The following is a 19,147-nucleotide window of genomic DNA, read 5'->3' on the forward strand; positions in this document are numbered from 1 at the left end:
CCCTGGCAACGACCAGCGTTTCTTCAGAAAACATACACATCTAATTTCGTCAGAAATACTTCATTTTAAACGCCATTTTCAGAAAAAAAAAACCTTTCTCACAAGTGTAGTCAGACTGTTTTGACGCCACGCAAGGCTCTACCAATTAACTCAGTCTAGCTCTTCCTCCTCTCCCGCATCCCCGTTGAATTTCCCACGCGCGCAGCATGTCACATCCGGTTTCAGCACCTCGGACAGCTCGCGCTCGCACTCCCCAATCTTTCTGCCTCACACATCGCGATACACACAAAGTTTTGGGCTAACCAGACCACCCTGCGTGACGCTAAACCTCCAGAGCCGCTAATCTAACGGGGACAGGAGTCGACGGTCGGGGAGGCAGAAAGACACACGGGAGAAAACGGGAGGCGTGAGACGACGCTCCGCGCGCGAGATGCCCAGAGACGGCTGCGCGAGACCGAGTTCTGGTTCTCTGTCATTCTGTTGCTGAGAAGAGAGCGAAAGAGAGAGAGAAGCGAGAGACCGGGGACAGAGGAGCGAGGAGAGAGCATCATCGAGCGGGTGGACCGGATCTGCATGCGAGAGCGAGTCCGAGCGAGCGGAGGCGCGAGATGCAGCGCGTGAACAAGCTCTTGAGTCTCATCGTGCTGGTGCTGATGGGTACGGAACTCACGCAAGTAGGTCTATCGCCATCTTTACCTCCCACACACACACACACACACACACACACATCGAACACAGATCAGACTGCGGTGAATTAGCCAGATTACTGTAAAAAAGAGATTAATAGACGGGATTACAAGCGGAGAGATATGAGAGTCCACGGTTATACTCATTAGCTCACAGCAAACACGAGAAACAATCTGCACGCGTGCAAGTTGCAAGAAAAGCGCACGATTTACATATTTGTGCCTCAAAAAAGCCCAATTAAAGGAAACATTCATTATAACATATTATGATTCATGCTACTGTATATTTAATCATCATTTACTGTTGAGATTGACTTTGTATTCTTTGTTTTGGGTCTCCACATGCAACACTGTATGTGTAAAATAACAATAATGAAAGCTTTTAATGTGTTCTTCTAATTGAATCAAACCCCATCCAGCAGATGTTGCCAAAAAACTAGTCATGCACTTTTCAGAAATGTGACCAAAATGATATCCAATACAATCATGTTGCTTCTGTTTGTTGTCAGATTGATCAATAGACATTGCAGAAAAACACAAAATAAATATAGCAAAATTTCTAGAGAGATCTTGTGTTGCATTTCATTGCATGTATTTTTTATAACTGGTGTCTCTGAGCCCCTAAAGGATGTTTTTAGTGTATCACAAGTTCAAACACTTGTACAATTCATGAAGTATCAACCTGATATAAGGATGTTTTTGAGCTTTTAAAGGCCTTGAGAGACCAGCTATGTAATATTAATGCAAATATTTTGTGGAGTTGTAATTGCACATTGCTACTGTCAGCATCACACCAATTACATGAAAGAGGGAATGATTTGAAAAAGTCTACATAGTGCATAATTATGATTATCAAAAAGAGGGGGAATGAATATATACATTTTTCAAATTGGGTCATAATTGGTTCTATATACCTTAGGATAGATGTGATATTTCATTTTACATGAATGAAAAGATGTTATAGTACATGTACAGAGTTTAATGGGTTAAATTGTACCTCTTCCTTGATTTTAATTGTTCAGCCAATGCAACGCTGAAATAAACCACACAACGTGGCTTGTGAAAATTAAACGTGTCAAATCTGTAAGTCCCTCATTTTCATTTACGTCAAATTAAAAATGGCATCTCCCCTTGTGTACACTCCTGTTAAAATGGGCTTTAGTGGCAAAGTGTTACAAAAAGAAACTGGAGCTTTTGCACTAGAGAATTCGAGAGCATTTGGCCGCTCTTACTAACATTCCCCAGTGCGCAGTGTTCTTGGCTTCTACATATGCAAACAGTGCTCTTCACGCTTCAGTTATTACTTTAACCAGCGTCTCACTGTAGCATGTATTTTCATATTGATCAGAAAGGATGAGCATGTGAACCGTACAGCCTGTGTAAATGTTGCATTAGGCTCGCAGCGGGGCAGCATGCTTACTCGGCATGTGCGCGCAAGTAAATCTCAAACTGACTCTGCCAAACCCATCAATTACTGCCACGAGGCTCGGTCATCTTCTCATCTCAGAGATTTACGGCCCATTGAATCTGCGACAATTTGGCATTTTGCTCAGCTTTACCCGGGTTAGAGAAGAAGACTTCGCACATGAACATATACAGTACACATGCACATGGTAGCCCATATCCAAAATTCTTTCCCATAGCTACACATAGAAAAGTAGTGTTTCTTCACAGTAGAACAGCATTCTGTGATTCAATTTGGCTCTGCTGTCAGTGTTAAATTAAACACATGAAGTACCTTAGGAGCACAGGTGTGAGCAAATGCATGCCGGAACTTGCATAAATGTGATCTAGTTTTAAACTTTCAGGAAATTGTCATGGTTTGATAATTGTGTTGTGGAATGGACATTGAACTGGCTTTCAGAGTTGAGAGTAGTCACGCGGTCCATTTGAGTTCTTTGTCTGTTCTGTTCCGGCCTCCAGGCGTGTTAATGGACATAACCCCAACACTCTTAAAAATAAAGGTTCCAATTAGAACGAAAAAAAGAGTCTAATGTACAAAGGAGAATCTATGTGAGCTTTTTATCCTCTATCTCTTTAGAAAACCATCGGTGTAGTGATGCTTTAATGGACCACGCATCAATATGCTATATAATGTGACTTCAAGATCTTTTTTGATCTTAAAGAACCATAATAAGAACTCAAGAGAGAAAAGTTGAAGAACACACCTGAACACGTACAAACACATGCACCGTTCATAAAACACTACTTACGGAACACCACCCGAATAACTTCTCCTTAAATGTAAATACCCCTCAGAGAATGCTTAAACGGTAACAGCTGCTGAACCTAAACACCGCTCAACAATTCCCTCACAGTACACATACTAAACACCACCCACCACCATGAAACACCTCCAAAATGCCTCCCCTTATCGCCCACAAAACATCTCCTTAATGGAAAAACCACTCTCTGAACATCTACTAAACTGAACACCACCAATAAAAAAGATCATCACACCACCCACAGAACAGCTGGTATCCTACAGATTTCCTAAACACCACCATCAGTTCACCCACTTCACTAGTTCTAAAACTGAAACAGTTTGACAGAATGAGGTCTAAAGTGATCTCATTTTAAAAGACAGTAACATAATTTAGGTCAGAAAGCAAGTTGGAACATCATATTTCCCACTGTCAAAGTTATGCGCCAACCATCGATTAGATTCAAATTGATCCAACCAGCAGTTTTTCTAGAGGGCTTAACATATGTAAAATATGCATATAAAAGCATTGAGTAGGTAATATTATCCAAGCTGCCCCCCTCATCGTGTGATCATGTAAAGCAACACTGAGTGGAGGACGTTGAGTTTGTTTGACAGGAATTGCAGGAAGAAGCATCAAGCTCAAGTCCTAGGAGACATAAGAACAGATTTAGAAGACTTAGACCCAATTTCTAATAAACTGGTAGCTGTTTATTTATGTGTTAGATATGTCCGGCACAAAATGTTCTGTTTTAAATAGAAATACGTCAACACAGGAAAGCAAACTTGTCATGGTGATTTCACAGAGTCTCTAGTAGGGCCGTCGCGATAACCGAAATATTGTAGTACCGCGCTACTGACAAGCCAATCGCGGAGGAACGCATTCGATATTCACGTGTTTTCTTTTTTCATAAGGCCATACCCTTCTTGTTTTGAACTTCGTGCATGTGTATTGAATGTCAAATAAGTTAATAATGATAACAAGACTGTTTATCATGGTGATTTGTACAGAGGCTTCATGGATTTGCACTTAAGCCTAAACAGACAGTGAATAAGATCGACTGAGCGCGTGCGATCGCTTGCGTCTGTCTTCGAGGCCAAGTCATATATTCTTGAAAAGGTTGCCGTGTCCAAGGAAAAAGAAATGTGTGACAGAATGAGGTCTAAAATGAACTCATTTTAAAAGTCAGTACCATAATTTAGGTCAGAATGCAAGTTGGAATATTCCCAATATTAAATACATTATTGGAATATTTTTTCTTGCATTAACCACTTAGCTCATAACTCTGGCACGGCACGTGTTCCTCGGGTTTCAGTGGGCCTGATGCTTCTGCTCCCAGTGCTGCCTATGCTGTCTTTTCAATTTGTGTTAATGTCCTAATCGTATTTCAGTATGTAGCCCAAGTCCAAATGTAGAATCCATTCAAACTTCCATTAACAAGAGAGAGATTGAGAGTGAGAGTGAGAGAGAGGGAGAGAAATAGATAATGTATCCACATTCTAAATGCTCAGTTCCCCCAGCTATAGAATGGATGAGATTTGTTCTTGAATACCACTGTACAGATACGCGTCTTCTATGGTCTTATCACCTTCATGGAGATAAAGGTCATCACTGTGGTCTCACAGAAGAGAATAATCTAGCCTGTGGATAAGGAGAATTATCATATTAGTAATGGTTCTGCCATTAATCGATTGTGTCTGGTTTTGAGTATGAAAGGGAGATAAAAAGAAAGCGTGTGTGTGCGTTTGAAAAGGAAACACAAGCTGTTGTTTATATGATGGCATTTTACCACCCCTGACACTCTTTGTTTCTCTCGAACAACGCACACACGCACACACACACTTTTCTTGAATTCTCCAATCGATCACTAGACAGATCTATCATCAGCATGCACTCAGTCTTTACACTTGTGTCGTCCATCATATAATCTGTAGCATCTGAACTGTGAAAGGGCAAGTGTGTGTGTGTTCATTGTTTTAGAAAAAGAGATGCATAAGGGTCGATGCACACAGAACATGTTATTTCCACTCCACTGCTCTACTTTTCCATTGTTTTTCTCTGTAAACATAGAGGGCAGGATATTATAGTCTTGTAGACACTTGGGTAGGCTGTTTTAACCTAGGCCACTTAGAAACCACCTCGCAGTCGCAACCAACTATAACACTGTAGTGAGTCTTCAGTAACAACATAGCAATACATCAGCAAACAGCCAAAACAACCAAAAAGCAGTACAATTACAAACATTCAAAACACACTAACAATCACTAAGTACTCTTTAGCAGCATAGCAACAATCCTGGCGGCCACCCAAAACACCAAAGCAATCAAATACCACACCATACACTAACATCCATTCAGAACACCCTGGGGTATTATATATTATTTGTAGGAATCTGGAATATTGAAATCGATTTTGAATGCACGCTCGCTTTTTACTTTCATTTCCGAATTCGTGATCACGCGTACTCTGTGTATAGGGAGTGGTGGTACTGAACACACGTTTTACAAGATAAGCTATTTGTCAATGACGATCTGGATCTGTGGCGCATCAGGATAATTGTTGCATTATTCCAAATAAATAGATTGAGATTTACAAATAAATGTAAAGAGATTCACAAAAATGTATCAGATTCACAAATAAATAGATTAAGATCCACAAATAAATATGCTGTGATTGGTCTGTGCAAATGGCTGTTATCTCACTGACTTAAGTAGAGGTGGGTGGAGTCCACTTATTTGATTTTTCTACATGTCTTGAAGCTAGAAATGTTTCAAAATCCACAAATGCACAGAAAGCGATTCACAAATGCACAGAAAGTGATTCAAAAATGCACAGGAAGCGATTCACAAATGCACCGAAAGCGATTCACAAATGCGCAGGAAGCGATTCACAAATGCACAGAAAGTGATTCACAAATGCACAGGAAACGATTCACAAATACACAGAAAGTGATTCACAAATGCACAGGAAGCGATTCACAAATGCACACAAATGCACCGAAAGTGATTCACAAATGCACAGGAAGCGATTCACAAATGCACAGAAAGTGATTCACAAATGCACAGGAAGTGATTCACAAATGCACACGAAGCGATTCACAAATGCACAGAAAGTGATTCACAAATGCACAGGAAACGATTCACAAATGCGCAGGAAGCGATTCACAAATGCACACGATACGATTCACAAATGCACAGAAAGCGATTCACAAATGCACACGATACGATTCACAAATGCACAGAAAGAGATTCACAAATGCACAGAAAACAATTCTCAAATGAATGCAAGGCACAGTTGTGTTTGTGACAAAACTGCATAAAAAAAAACATTTGTAATTTTTTTTTTAATTTGTGATTTTTTAATCATTTTTGTGAAACTCTTAACATTTATTTGTGAATCTTAATTATTTATTTGTGAATTTTATTCATTTTTGTGAATCTCTTTACATTTATTTGTGAATCTCAATTAATTAATTGGGAATAATGCAACAATTCTATCCCCATAGGTGCGCACCAAATCCCCCGCCATCATCCTGTCAGTCATCTCTCCTTACTCTTGTCATGTGATCAGTGAAATCTGACTCCTGCTGCTCTGTGTTGCGATTCTGCAGCTCATGCTGTACGGAGCAGAGAAGACGCTTTCAGCTTATAATTATAGCGTCCGTTGTCCAACTGAACTAAATGGTGTTTATATGTGTAAAAAAAGCTAAACGACAGTGGGGGCGGTGCCGCAGTGGGCAAGTCATGTAATCGGCCATTGCAACACCCAAAACACCCTTGAATCTTGCCTGTGAATTTTACAGTCAAACGCCTCTTAATTTTTTTCTTCAAGAAAACACCAAAAATCTACCATCTGTTCACACACACAGCACTCTCCTTCCATTTACCGAGATATCATTTTTTTTCGAAATCACAAAATAAATCCCTATGTTTTGAAGCAATTATAGACGGATATTCTATGAACTAGCTCTGAAAACAGCAGGAAGAACAGACTGCTTGGAGAACGCAGTGGAAACGCAGGGGAAGGGGAGAGTAAATGTTCAAACAGCAGGGCTCCGTTCCAAACACCTCTGCAGTACCACGGGCACCAGGGCCCAGAGTCAGCCAGAGCATCTGAAGTTTCAGAAGAAGAAAACTTCTGAAAACATGGACTTCTCCTCCTCCTCCTCCTCCTCCTCCCTACACTGCAGAACCGTTCAGGAGGTCTCCAGCACTCTTGTTCAGACCTATTGATAAATCACTTCTATCATGCTGGACTGTTTTTTTACACGCAGCCTGAAGCTGAAGGCTTTACTGTAGACCATTACAGATGAGTTACTGCTGCCACACTCTCCTTCTGTCCGACAGCTCAGATGGTTTCTGCTGCTACGCTCTGAACCAACCATCATCTAGCGCTCCTGATCTACAGGATATTATCGTTTTGCTGCGGGCTGCAGAAATTGCACAGCCTACACATGAATTATTAAAGATGATAAAAAGAACAGTGTTAAAGGGAATCCCAATTTGAGATTACGGTTTTTGCTTCTAAGTAAAATTGAACGCAGCTATAAAACATTCATATTAGACGTTTACTGCACATCTTGTTTCGGAATTAATAGCAATATACCGGACCCAACAGATGAGTGCTTTTCTATGTGCTTTTGTAAAGAACATACAGATTAAAGAAGCTGTTCACCAACGAATAAAACAATTATGCACTCTACTCACCTTCATGTCGTTCCAAACCCATGTGACTGACTTTCTTCTGTTGAACACAAAAGAAGATGTTTGCCAGAATGTTCACGCTGCTCATTTCCAATTAAACAGCATGTAATGTAAACGGATGCTGTCAAGCTTCAAATATCTCAAAAAATAACAACACGAGGGTGAGAAAATTTTTTGAACGAACTATCTCTTTAAGGTTTAGCTTTAACCTCATTGGTCTTAATGTTAAAACGGTCTTGATCAATTCGCTGCTTAAAGGAGAACTGCGGTCAATTTTAACATTGAGCTCATTTTTTTGTAAATTTGGAGTGCTGTCAATACAGAGAACAACGACAAAAATCGGTGTTGCCTACACTGTGTTATCCTCTTTTTAAAATTTGCACCCTGTTGACTTCAGTGGGGCAAGTTTTAAACCTGCTTTTAGCCTCTTAACATCCTTGATGTGTCATTACAAGTGCCCAGCTAATGTGAGTGATTCCTTCAGAGTGATCACGGGTGAATCTGACTGCAGTAGATGCTAAATATATTAATAAAAATGATGTTATTTCAGCCAGCGCACATACCTGTATTTACATCCTGTTTTCGGTCGAAGTCCTAGTAATCGATTGTCAAGTTCACGCGCGTGATCATAGGTAACTAAACCTATGCGTGTGAACTCGACAATCGATTACTATGGACTTCGACCGAAAACAGTATGTAAATACCTTTAATACCACAATCCAAGCACAATCTATTTGATGTCTTAACTTCTAATATCTATTTGATGTAAAAACTTGTGTTGTCATTTATATTCTAGTCATAGTGTGTAGAGAGAAATAGCCAAAAAACCCATTTAAATTCCTGATGTTTATTAAATTAACCAACATAGACATTTGGCATTGCTTTTGATTGTTTGATTCATTAGCCCAAAATTGCTTTATTGAAAAGTATTATTTAGCACAGTTTCGTAATTAAAAAAGTGTCAGCTTTTATCAAGAGCCAGAAAGAAAGCTAGGTTGGAAACAAGTATTTAATTAACATGGTCAAGTTCACAAAGTTTACAGAGAACTAACAAGACCAAATGTTACATCAAAAATGAAAAACAACCTCCCCGAGGACACTAATTTGTAGATAAGTGTCTATTTGACAGTTCCAAGTCCGAGGCCGTGACACAAGGTCAGCTAAACACCGAGAGCGTTCTAATAGGCAATGCTGAATCTTTTTATGCAAAACCTCATCCTGCTATGTGCGGTGGATATGTTTCTCATTAATCTGAAATAAGATCAAGCCAATGTGATTCAAGTTGCATTGTTCATTGGCACACACACAGAGATATCTCAAGGCCAAACAAATTCAAGCCCAAAGCGATGTGTGCTGAAGTGACCTTCTGTTTCTATGGCTCTGTCATTCATTCACTCCATCTCTTTTATGTCTCTCTCCATCTCCCCACACACAAAATGCAACCAGTGTTGTAACCGTGTTATCTGGGAGGTCATGTGCAGAAGATATTTAACTGTCATCAATTACTCACGTTCGTGTTGCTCCAAACCTCTGGTTTCTTTCGTGAAGCACGTGAGCTGCTCACTTCCGTATTAAAGCAGATGGGGACTTGGACTGGTGCTGAGCTCTAAAAAATGAGAAAGAAACATCATAAAGGGAGTCCATTCCACTTGTGCACTAAATTTCAAGTCGGTCTGAATTTCTAAACTTGCCTAGTCACCATTCAGTTTCTTTGTATGGAAATTGGATGTTCTGTTACAAATAACTCTTTTTGTGTTCTACTGGAAACCAGAAATCATACAGGTGAGAGTGAATGATTGATGGCAGATCTGGTCCTTTAAGACCAGTACAGAAAGATCGGATCATTTCGGATCCGCAAGCAAACCAAAATGTGTGTGTGTATGTGTAATAGACAGTGACAGGCCCGGAAAGAATATCTGCCCTAGATTCAGTGTTTTAGATGTTTTCTGTGTGATGTTTTATTAAAGTGAGGTTGGATATGCTGACAGAGACACAACTGGATGCCTGACACTCCCTGAATCTCTCTCTCTCTCTCTCTCTCTCTCTCTCTCTCTCTCTCTCTCTCTCTCTCTCTCTCTCTAAAAGGTCAGTCTGTGTAAAGTGCCTTCCCTTTAACATATTCATGTTTTTATCCAAAATAGCAGTTTATTTTAGACAAAAAATCTGGTTTATTTATTAAACAACCGAGAATGTATATTTAAAAACTTTTAGGTGTATTTAAAAACTAAAAGACAAATAAGATAAGAATACTTTTTAAAGTGAACACAGTAAAAACTATCCTGAACTAGGCTATTCTCAGGACATTGGTGTGTGTGTATGTATATATATATATATATATATATATATATATATATATATATATATATATATATATAGGTTTGAGTATGTTGTCACATGCTGTATGTTTTATATTTTGTAATTTTAAACTCAATTTGAATGCTTTCTTCTACATTGTTCAGAAATACTTATTTCATATCATGTTTTAAACAGCAGGTTCCTGTTGTGACAACTTACCCCTTATAGTTTGACTAAATGCCCAATTGCAGGGGGCATAAAGCTAACATATATATAAGTTTAGACACCCATACTAAAGTTGACTAAAAAGAGGAATAAAAAAATCATCTTTTGGAAACTGAACTTAATGCCTTAATTAAAAAAATTAGGAAAAATCCAACCTTTAAGGACACCAATTTTCTTTGTGAATGAATAATGTATCGTAAATAAATAAATATTCTTCCTTAAAATACAGGGTGCATAAGTCTGGACACCCCTATGTTAAATTCCCATAGAGGCAGGCAGATTTTTATTTTTAAAGGCCAGTTACTTCATGGAGCCAGGATACTATGCATCCTGATAAAGTTCCCTTGGCCTTTGGAATTAAAAAAGCCCCACATCATCACATAGCCTTCACCATACCTAGAGATTGGCATGGTTTTATTTCAGTTAGCCTAATAGCTAGTTTGATTTGCATTGAGAGATGATCTTATGGAAAGTACTCCATGCCAATCACTAGGTTACTTGTACACACACACACGATAGAAATAAATAAAACTACCCCTGAGAAATATTCACTAGAGTAAGAAGTGTGACAAACAGCCCGGGTCTCCTCTGCTTATTTATGTAATGTGATTATTTTTGGTATCAGGATTCGTGCACATCTAACAATGACGCGTTTTGCACTTTTTGTTGTGTCACGACTACTCACTGTCATGGCATGTCTAGGTTTGTGAACAATAGGTGTTAACCAAGCGATGCATGAGACTGCACACTGCTCGTCCTGTCATACTGCCAGATAGTAGTCGGTATAATTGCATCAAAGTTCCGCCGATCACAACACGGGGGCGCTAGAGTCATTCTAATGCAAACTGAGTTAATGCACTTGCGGCACTGGATGTGTAGGACGAGCGCATGGTGCGTCTCTCAATATAATTTTTCACTAACAATCTGTCTACGCATGTGCATGACAGATATTTACATATGTTTAAGGCTGCAATAAAGATATTCCAACCACATATGCTCCATATGTTTCCCTTTATTTATTTGTTTATGAGAAATAGGCTATGTCTCTGATGTCTCGTGACACTTCTTTTCAGTTGTTTAACGGTACTGTTTCTGAAAAACACTGATAAAATTGACTTTTGCAGGGTGCTTTTTAAAATAACCCTTTAGCTGTGTGTTTAAATTTCAAAGTTTCAGTGTGACGTTACAAACTAGACGCGCGCGAACAGAAGTAGCGTTTAAATGTACCAGATTTAAATATAGCCTACCACACATAAAAACATTAGTTTTTTTTTTTTTTTTTTTTTTTAGTTTATGCTTAACTATGCTTTAAGACAACTTTTGTGGCGCGAGAACGAAAAGAACCTCAAGATTGTGCCGCGAAAATCATGTCTTTGTATAATTTGCAAACTGGTGACAGTTAAGGGTTTTAATGGGAGGATAGTAAAAGGGAGAGCGCGAGAGAAATGTGATCATTATTCACTCCCGTTGACCCGGAGTGGAGCGTGACATTGGGATGTTTCGTTTACAACCTTCTTGTGCGCGTGGCTATGACAATATCGGGCCATTAAAGCGATCCGGTGCCAAGTGCAAATCCCTGGTGGCGCGTCTCGTGAGCACAGGGGCTTATATAGGAGCGCGTGGCGCCGCCTACTTTCTCATCCACGGAGAGCGGTCGGCGTGTGCAGTTGTAATCCATCCATAGTAATTCACTTGCGTTGGGAAGGCGGACCAAAAAGGGCGTGAACGCACACAAAAGAGGCTTGGATAACAGAAAAGACACCAGACGGGACCAGCGCGGAGAAGAGGGTCAAAACTGCTCGGTTTCCGTTACTTTAACCACACCGGACTCCTTTTAACCAACGGCATAAATCAAGATGAGCACCCTGAGACCGTCCGAACCGGGACCGTTAGAGGAGATGATGCGGATGATGGTGATGCACGAGGCGCTCACGGGCAGCGATGCTCGCCGTTATGGTTCCCGGGTGGCTTGTGTAGAATGAGAGTTTGGGTCAGTGCGCACAGAGATGTCGGTGCCTTTGCTGAAGATCGGTGTGGTGCTCAGCACCATGGCCATGATCACCAACTGGATGTCCCAGACTCTGCCATCACTGGTAGGGCTCAACACCACCAAGCTGACCGCGGCGCAGGGCGGCTATCCGGACCGGAGTATAGGAGTAAGTGTCGGGTTATTTTCCTTTCAAATGAAAATTCAAACGAAAAGTTCAGATATTAAGCAATTAACCCAACATGTAAAGAAAAAGAAAAAAATCCATTCGCGCATACAGCAGCGCGAATCAACTCCGCGTTTTTTGTCGACATTTAAGGGGGCGTTCACACGGGGGCGTGATTCTTGTGAATTCTGTTGTATTCTTTTATTTTAATTTTCGAATGGAACGGGTCTTGTGCGCGCGCCTCCTTGCGCGTTCTTTCTCGTTTTCAGAAAGTGGCGTTCACAGACATGCTGCTTGTGATGTCCTAGAATTTCGAACGCTTAGCTCATACATATTCAAATTTGTAATGTTGTCGTTTCGAATATGAGTGTTCTATTTCGCCCTATTAAACTTTTTTTTTTTTTTTTTTTTTAATGAACAAAAACTGCTGAACCATTTTTTTTTTTTGCGATTTCACTAGAATGAGATGCAGTGCATTCAAAGAGTAGCCTAGAGGTCTGAAAGCAAGCTTTAAAAAGTCAAACTTGACACAGAGTCTTAAAACAGCATAGCTGAATTGAACAAAGTATATCACCAACATTTAAAAACGCAGTTGTGTAGTTCTTCCATAGTTCTGTCATTTCCACTTCACAAATGTAATACAGTATGGACAATTTTAATATAAATATAACTTTTAATATGAACAAATATAACATGAAACGACTGCAAAGCGGATAGAATCAAAGTCTATTTGCAGTGTGGTAATATTCCATTAGTGCACCATTGGTTTGGAGATTTAGGACTCTCCAGACCCGCATCAGCGGATGTTCATCAATCCTCCATCTGTTCCTAACTCTCACCAGCTCCACACACACTGTGATCAGATCTGGATCTGTAACAGAAGTTCAAGAATGGCACAGCTGAACGGGACAAGATCCCTTCACTCTAACAGCTGTCAGTCAAATACAACCATAAAACTGTGTGTGTGTGAATGAAACTGGTGTTTGTCTTCCTGGTAGTAGATGTAATGCTGCTGCATTCTGATTGGTGGGTGTGGATATGGGCGTGGTCTGATCTGATGTGGCATGAGCAGATGTGGTCTTAATCTTGTGTCAAGTGTTTGTAATGCCAATGAGTATGGGATTATGAATGAGACCATAACCTTTAGATGTTGTATTACTGGTAAAATCACCTTTCTCTTTCTCTCTCCTCTCTCACAGGTTTTACCCGCTAACCCAGAGGAGTCATGGCAGGTGTACAGCTCGGCTCAGGACAGCGAGGGCAGGTGTGTGTGTACGGTCGTTGCACCTCAGCAGACCATGTGCTCGAGAGACGCCCGCACCAAACAACTCCGCCAACTACTGGAGAAGGTGACCTCCCGACCCATAAAGCTCTACTGCATTGCCCTTGGGCATCACGTTACCTCTAATGCGAAGTTGTCACAGACACCAAATCTATGACAACCAGAGTTTTCCTACAGAGATCAAAGTGACCTAGAGGCATGAGCCTAACGACTCATAGACTACAGTATCATTCACATACAAACACACAGAGTTAATGAGTTCCTCTGGAACACGGCTGGAGCAGAGGCAAACAGCCTTTCCTCAGAAAGACAATGATGCAACTCCTCCGACACATCAGATGATTAGCAGACGTGGAGTAGAGCTCGCTAGTTTTATGAAGGTCACTAGATTCATTATTTATGGATGTTTTTAGAGTACTTATATTTAGATGTTTCTTTAAAACGAGATTATCATGATCTCAAACATGATTTTATGAAATGGTCCAAATAGTACCTTGTGTTAAATTATCGGGGGGGAAAAATGTTTTGGAAAAAAAAATATATATATATATATATGTACACACACACATATATATTATATAAACACAAACTTTTATTAGATTAGCGATTAGTCATGTTGACAGCTCTAATACATACACATACATGTATAATTTCAATTTTGATAATATATCTCTAATAACTGCATGTTTGTGTGTGTGTGTTTGTGTGTGTGTGTGTGTTTTTTTAGGTGCAAAACATGACGCAATCAATCCAAGTATTGGACCAGCGGACCCAGAGGGACCTGCAGTACGTGGTGAAGATGGAAGATCAACTCCGTGGCCTGGAGACCAAATTCAGGCAGGTGGAAGAGAACCACAAACAAAACATCGCCAAGCAATACAAGGTAAACACACAATTAAATGCAAGCAATGCACATATTTCACATGAATCCACACATCAGCCCATATGGATACAGCACACACACACACACACACACTACAGACTGCATGCACACCTTAAATGCTTGTATGATTTTTGTGAAATGTGCAGACCTGTCTGACTCCATCCAAACAATTAGTGAACTTTTGTGCAAATGTAATATTTGCATTTTATTGAAGATTAATTTGTACATTTACTACCATCAAAATGTAATCATACGAATAATTATAATAGAAAATAATAAAAGTTAAACTATAATTAAACAATAATAAAAGATCTGCACATTTCAGTTTCTATAATGTACCATAATCAAAACGTCCCGTGACACACACTTGAATCGTGACACATGCATGGACTGTAATATTGTTTGCACTCTGTAACACAAGCGTGCGTGTGCAAGTACATGAGCGTGTGCGTGTGTGACTGTGAGAGCACGTGAATGTGATAGATAGGTTAGCGAGTTAGCTCCCTGTGCTGAGTGTGTTGTTTCTTGCTTGCAGGGCTAACTATAAAGACATGATAGGAGAGCCAGAGGCCAGAAGAGGCAGGTCTAACCCACGATTGGCTGAAGTGGGCGTCAATCATGCTGTTTATGTCACGATTCTCATATTCTATACGACATTAGCTGTAAGAAACACTCCTCCCCCTCCCTTATCCAACCACCAATCAGATCTCCTCCTGCATGCTACTCTAAAGAATTGTTACGTTTTATTTATATGATCTACATTATTTAGTTTCATTGATATATTGCTATTATTATTATTATTATTATTACTACTACTACTATTACCATTATTATCTCATCTTTGCTAGTATTGCTTAAGTTTTTTTTATTATTATTATTCCTCTTATTATTTGTCACTATGAATCTTTGGTTTTTGAAGTAATATGCGTTTTTGAAGTAAGGAATTTAATCTTAACATCACATTGTTGTATGTGAGTTGTAATTTCAGCATGTGTCCCTTTCTGCTGTTGCATTCTAAACGATAACTAATAAAGTCTTTTCTCAATTGTTTACCGTGTTCAGAGCGCTTCTTTTCGTCGATAAATGTTTGTAGATCTATCATTTTTATACGAATCTCAATAGTTTTACTGCAGCTCGGCCTCTGGTCTCTCACTGGCTCTACAAGCACACACGCACACATACGCATGTTTTATGGGGACTTTACATAGACATAATGATTTTTATACTGTACAAACTGTATCTATTCTGTCCCCTAACCCTAACTCTATTCCTAAACCTATCCATCACAGAAAACGGTCTGCATTTTTACATTTTCAAAAAACATCACTTAGTATGATTTATAAGCTGTTTTCCTCAAGAGGACCAAAAAATGTCCCCTCAAGGACAAGGATTTCAGATATTGCCATCTTTGCGGGGACATTTTGTCTTCATAACGTAGTACCAGGACCACACACGCTTCTAAAAAATAAATATTTTTAATGGTTCATTGCTATAAGAACATTTTAAAAAGCTTGTTAGAAGTTCTACAGATCAACATATTGGTTCAACTTTTTTGAAGCACTAGTACATACACTACATGGCCAAAAGTATGTGGACATTTAGTTAAAGGATTTTTATCTACAACATCACTAACGTATATATAAAAAATAATACTTTAGCATGCTTTTAAAAAGAGTATGGAAATAATACACCTTTAAAGGAATATACTTAAGTGCGGACTGAATGTAATGTGTTTGGACACTGAATTGCATGTTAATTGCAATTGTAAATGTAAATTTAAACCCATACCCAAAGTACATCTTTATATGTAATTTCATAATTATTTCTATAGTATTTGAAATATGCTTAAATAAGTCTGCCGAATGTACTGACAAGCACTGGTAAACTAAAAGATACTTGAAATTGACTGGTAAACTAAAAGATAATGAAAACTGGTAAACTAAAAGATAATGAAATTTCTATTGAATCTTGAAAGTCATTTATTTAAATATATTTGTAATGAGGAAATTGCAATTTTGTACATTAAAAACAATTCACCTTAAGAGTAATATCAAAAAACACGTTATCAGTAATCACATCAAAACAAGTGCTTATTTAAAGCGCAACAAAAGATTATTAAAACAGAATGATTTAAAAAGTAAAATTTAAAAAGTAAAACTTTTGACAGTTTTACAAAGTTAAAGTGTGTTAAGAAACTTATCTGCAATATCTGCATATCTTAAAAAGATATTATTTAAAAATTTGAAGCACACTTCTTTTTCACAAGCATCTATAGAAGAAGAGGTCCGTTTTTGCTCTAGCGAGATTCAGTTTTATTTATTTATCTAGTTGTCTGACATGGACGAAACTTGCACGTCACCTGCACAAAGAAGATCTTTCACGTTCACCCAACAGTACCTGACCTCACTGATGCTCAGGAGAACACACCTTCACGTACAACACTGTTCAACATCAAGACAGTTGAAACCAGTGTAGACAGCAAGGGTTCAGACAGGCTTCACAGTGTACTAGCAAGCCAGACTTTCCAACTTTCCCACATTACGTATTTGCAGGCCATAAAGGCAAAAATGGCGGAGCTGCGTCCGCTAATCCCCGTGCTGGAGGAGTACAAGGCTGACGCCCGGCTGGTCCAGCAGTTTAAGGAGGAGGTGCAGAACTTGACGGCCAGCCTCGGCCTCCTCCAGCAGGAGATGGGAGCCTACGACTACGACGACCTGCACTCCCGCGTGGTCAGCCTGGAGGAGCGGCTACGCGCATGCATGCAGAAGCTCGGTAAGACACACACATACACAAACTAATGTTTTCTCAACATGATTTAAAGGAGAACTCCAGTCAATTTTAACATTGAGCTCATTTTTTTGTAAATTTGGAGTGCTGTCAGTATAGAGAACAACGACAAAAAACGGTGTTGCCTACACCATGTTATCCTCTTTTTAAAATTTGCACCCTGTTGACTTCAATGGGGCAAGTTTTAAACCAGCTTTTAGCCTCTTAACTTCCTTGATGTGTCATTACAAGTGCCCAGCTAATGTGAGTGATTCCTTCAGAGTGATCACGGGTGAATCTGACTGCAGTAGATGTGAAAGATATTAATAAAAATGATGTTATTTCAGCCAGCTCACATACCTGTATTTTCTTTCTGTTTTTGGTCGAAGTCCATAGTAATCGATTGTCGAGTTCACGCGCGTGATCATAGGTAACTAAACCTATGCGTGTGAACTCGACAATCGATTACTATGGGCTTCGACCGAAAACAGATAGAAAATACAGGTATGTGCGCTGTTGTCGTTGTTCTCTGTACTGACAGCACTCCAAATTTACAAAAAAATGAGCTCAATGTTAAAATTGACCGGAGTTCTCCTTTAAGCAAGCAGGACATGATCCTGGATTAACATTGTTTATTCGTTCTGGAATTCGTTCTGGAATTTATGGCATAATGTTGATCATCACAAAATGATTTACTATAATTTAACCCCCATAACCAAAACGGGGTGGGAGCTCAAAATAGGGGGTGTGGCTTCCTCCAATTGACTGACAGACAGACAGACCCCCCCCCCCAAAAAAAACAGTTCAGTGCAAACTCCGCCCCATAGCAATGCTAAAGATTGAATTGGTCATGTCATTCAAAGTGCTGATTTCCAACAATGCTACAACAAATGCAAACCCCTAAACCTACCCTACACCGTAACCTTAAAGGGGAACTATGCAGTTTTTTGAACAGCTTCGGAGTCATTGGAATGGTTATATGACTTTCGGGTTGAATGGTGGTCTTCTCGCACCACTTGTGAGTGGAAAAACCACCCTTGCAACTTTTGGCCGGTGGGCCGTATCGCGTGATATCAGGTCTCGCCATGTAACGAATTGCTTTACAGCACTGCACACATACACTATCTAAACCAGGGTTCACCAATCTCGGTCCTGGAGGGCCGCTGTCCTGCAGAGTTTAGCTCCAACTAGCTCCAACACACCTGTTTGAAAGTTTCTAGTATGCCTAGTGAGACCCTGATTAGCTGGTTCAGGTGTGTTTAATTGGGGTTGGAGCTAAACTCTGCAGGACAGCGGCCCTCCAGGACTGAGATTGGTGAACCCTGATCTAAACATTTATGCGCTAGCCTTCTGTGTATCATACATACCTCAGTGGACATGGCTCTGTACGTTCGCTGGCTTCTTTGAAAACAAATGCATATGACCAGAGTTAGAAGGTGGTAGGGGGGCGAGTCGCCAACGAGTTTTGACGACAGTGTTGTCAAATATCTATTCCGAAGCTGTAGGGGGAACTCTATAGAGAAACCTGCAAGCAAAAAGTGAAGAGAAATTGCCAAAACTGCATAGCGCTGCTTTAACCAATGAAAGTGACTGCAGGGTCGGATTTACGCTGAATAGCATGCCAAGGAAAATGGCAGTTCAGGAGATAAGCTGTTAATAAGAATACAAAATGAGATCGCCGAGCCGGGCCATCTGTAATTCCCCAACCAGAACTTACCAGACAATGGGATCTTTTTAGTTGCACCCAGCATCACTGCCTTTTTCTACCCTGCGCTATAGAGTAAAAAGCTTTGGGAGTGTTGATGGACTCGATATGGACTTTTCAAAGTTTTTGGAAAATGATCAAAAATGCTGGCAGTGACTGAAAAAAAAAAGAAAAAAAAAACACTGGCAGGAAAAAAGTTACGCAAAAAAGAAATCTCATGATAGTTCGTACCTTTTCTTATATTT

The 19,147-nt window shown here is 39.7% G+C and overlaps 1 protein-coding gene across 3 annotated transcripts in view; it reads left to right on the forward strand.

Moving 5' to 3' along the window:
- Positions 1-266: 266 nt before the first annotated feature.
- Positions 267-19,147, forward strand: part of olfm1b (olfactomedin 1b) — a 32,503-nt gene continuing 13,622 nt past the window's right edge. Inside the window, exons 1-4 of one of the 3 annotated variants that reach the window (XM_081391889.1) lie at positions 267-674; positions 13,466-13,615; positions 14,276-14,431; positions 14,967-15,481. In XM_081391889.1, the coding sequence (XP_081248015.1) occupies positions 609-674; positions 13,466-13,615; positions 14,276-14,431; positions 14,967-14,972 (378 nt within the window). In that variant the 5' untranslated portion in view covers positions 267-608 and the 3' untranslated portion in view covers positions 14,973-15,481. Of the gene's footprint in view, positions 675-11,752; positions 12,270-13,465; positions 13,616-14,275; positions 14,432-14,966; positions 15,482-16,983; positions 17,204-19,147 lie in introns of those variants that run through there. The other 2 variants (XM_081391888.1, XM_081391887.1) reach the window with 2 other exon arrangements.

This window comes from Scardinius erythrophthalmus, assembly GCF_964197995.2.
Source record: "Scardinius erythrophthalmus genome assembly, chromosome: 17".
In the NCBI taxonomy this organism is placed as follows: Eukaryota; Metazoa; Chordata; class Actinopteri; order Cypriniformes; family Leuciscidae; genus Scardinius; species Scardinius erythrophthalmus.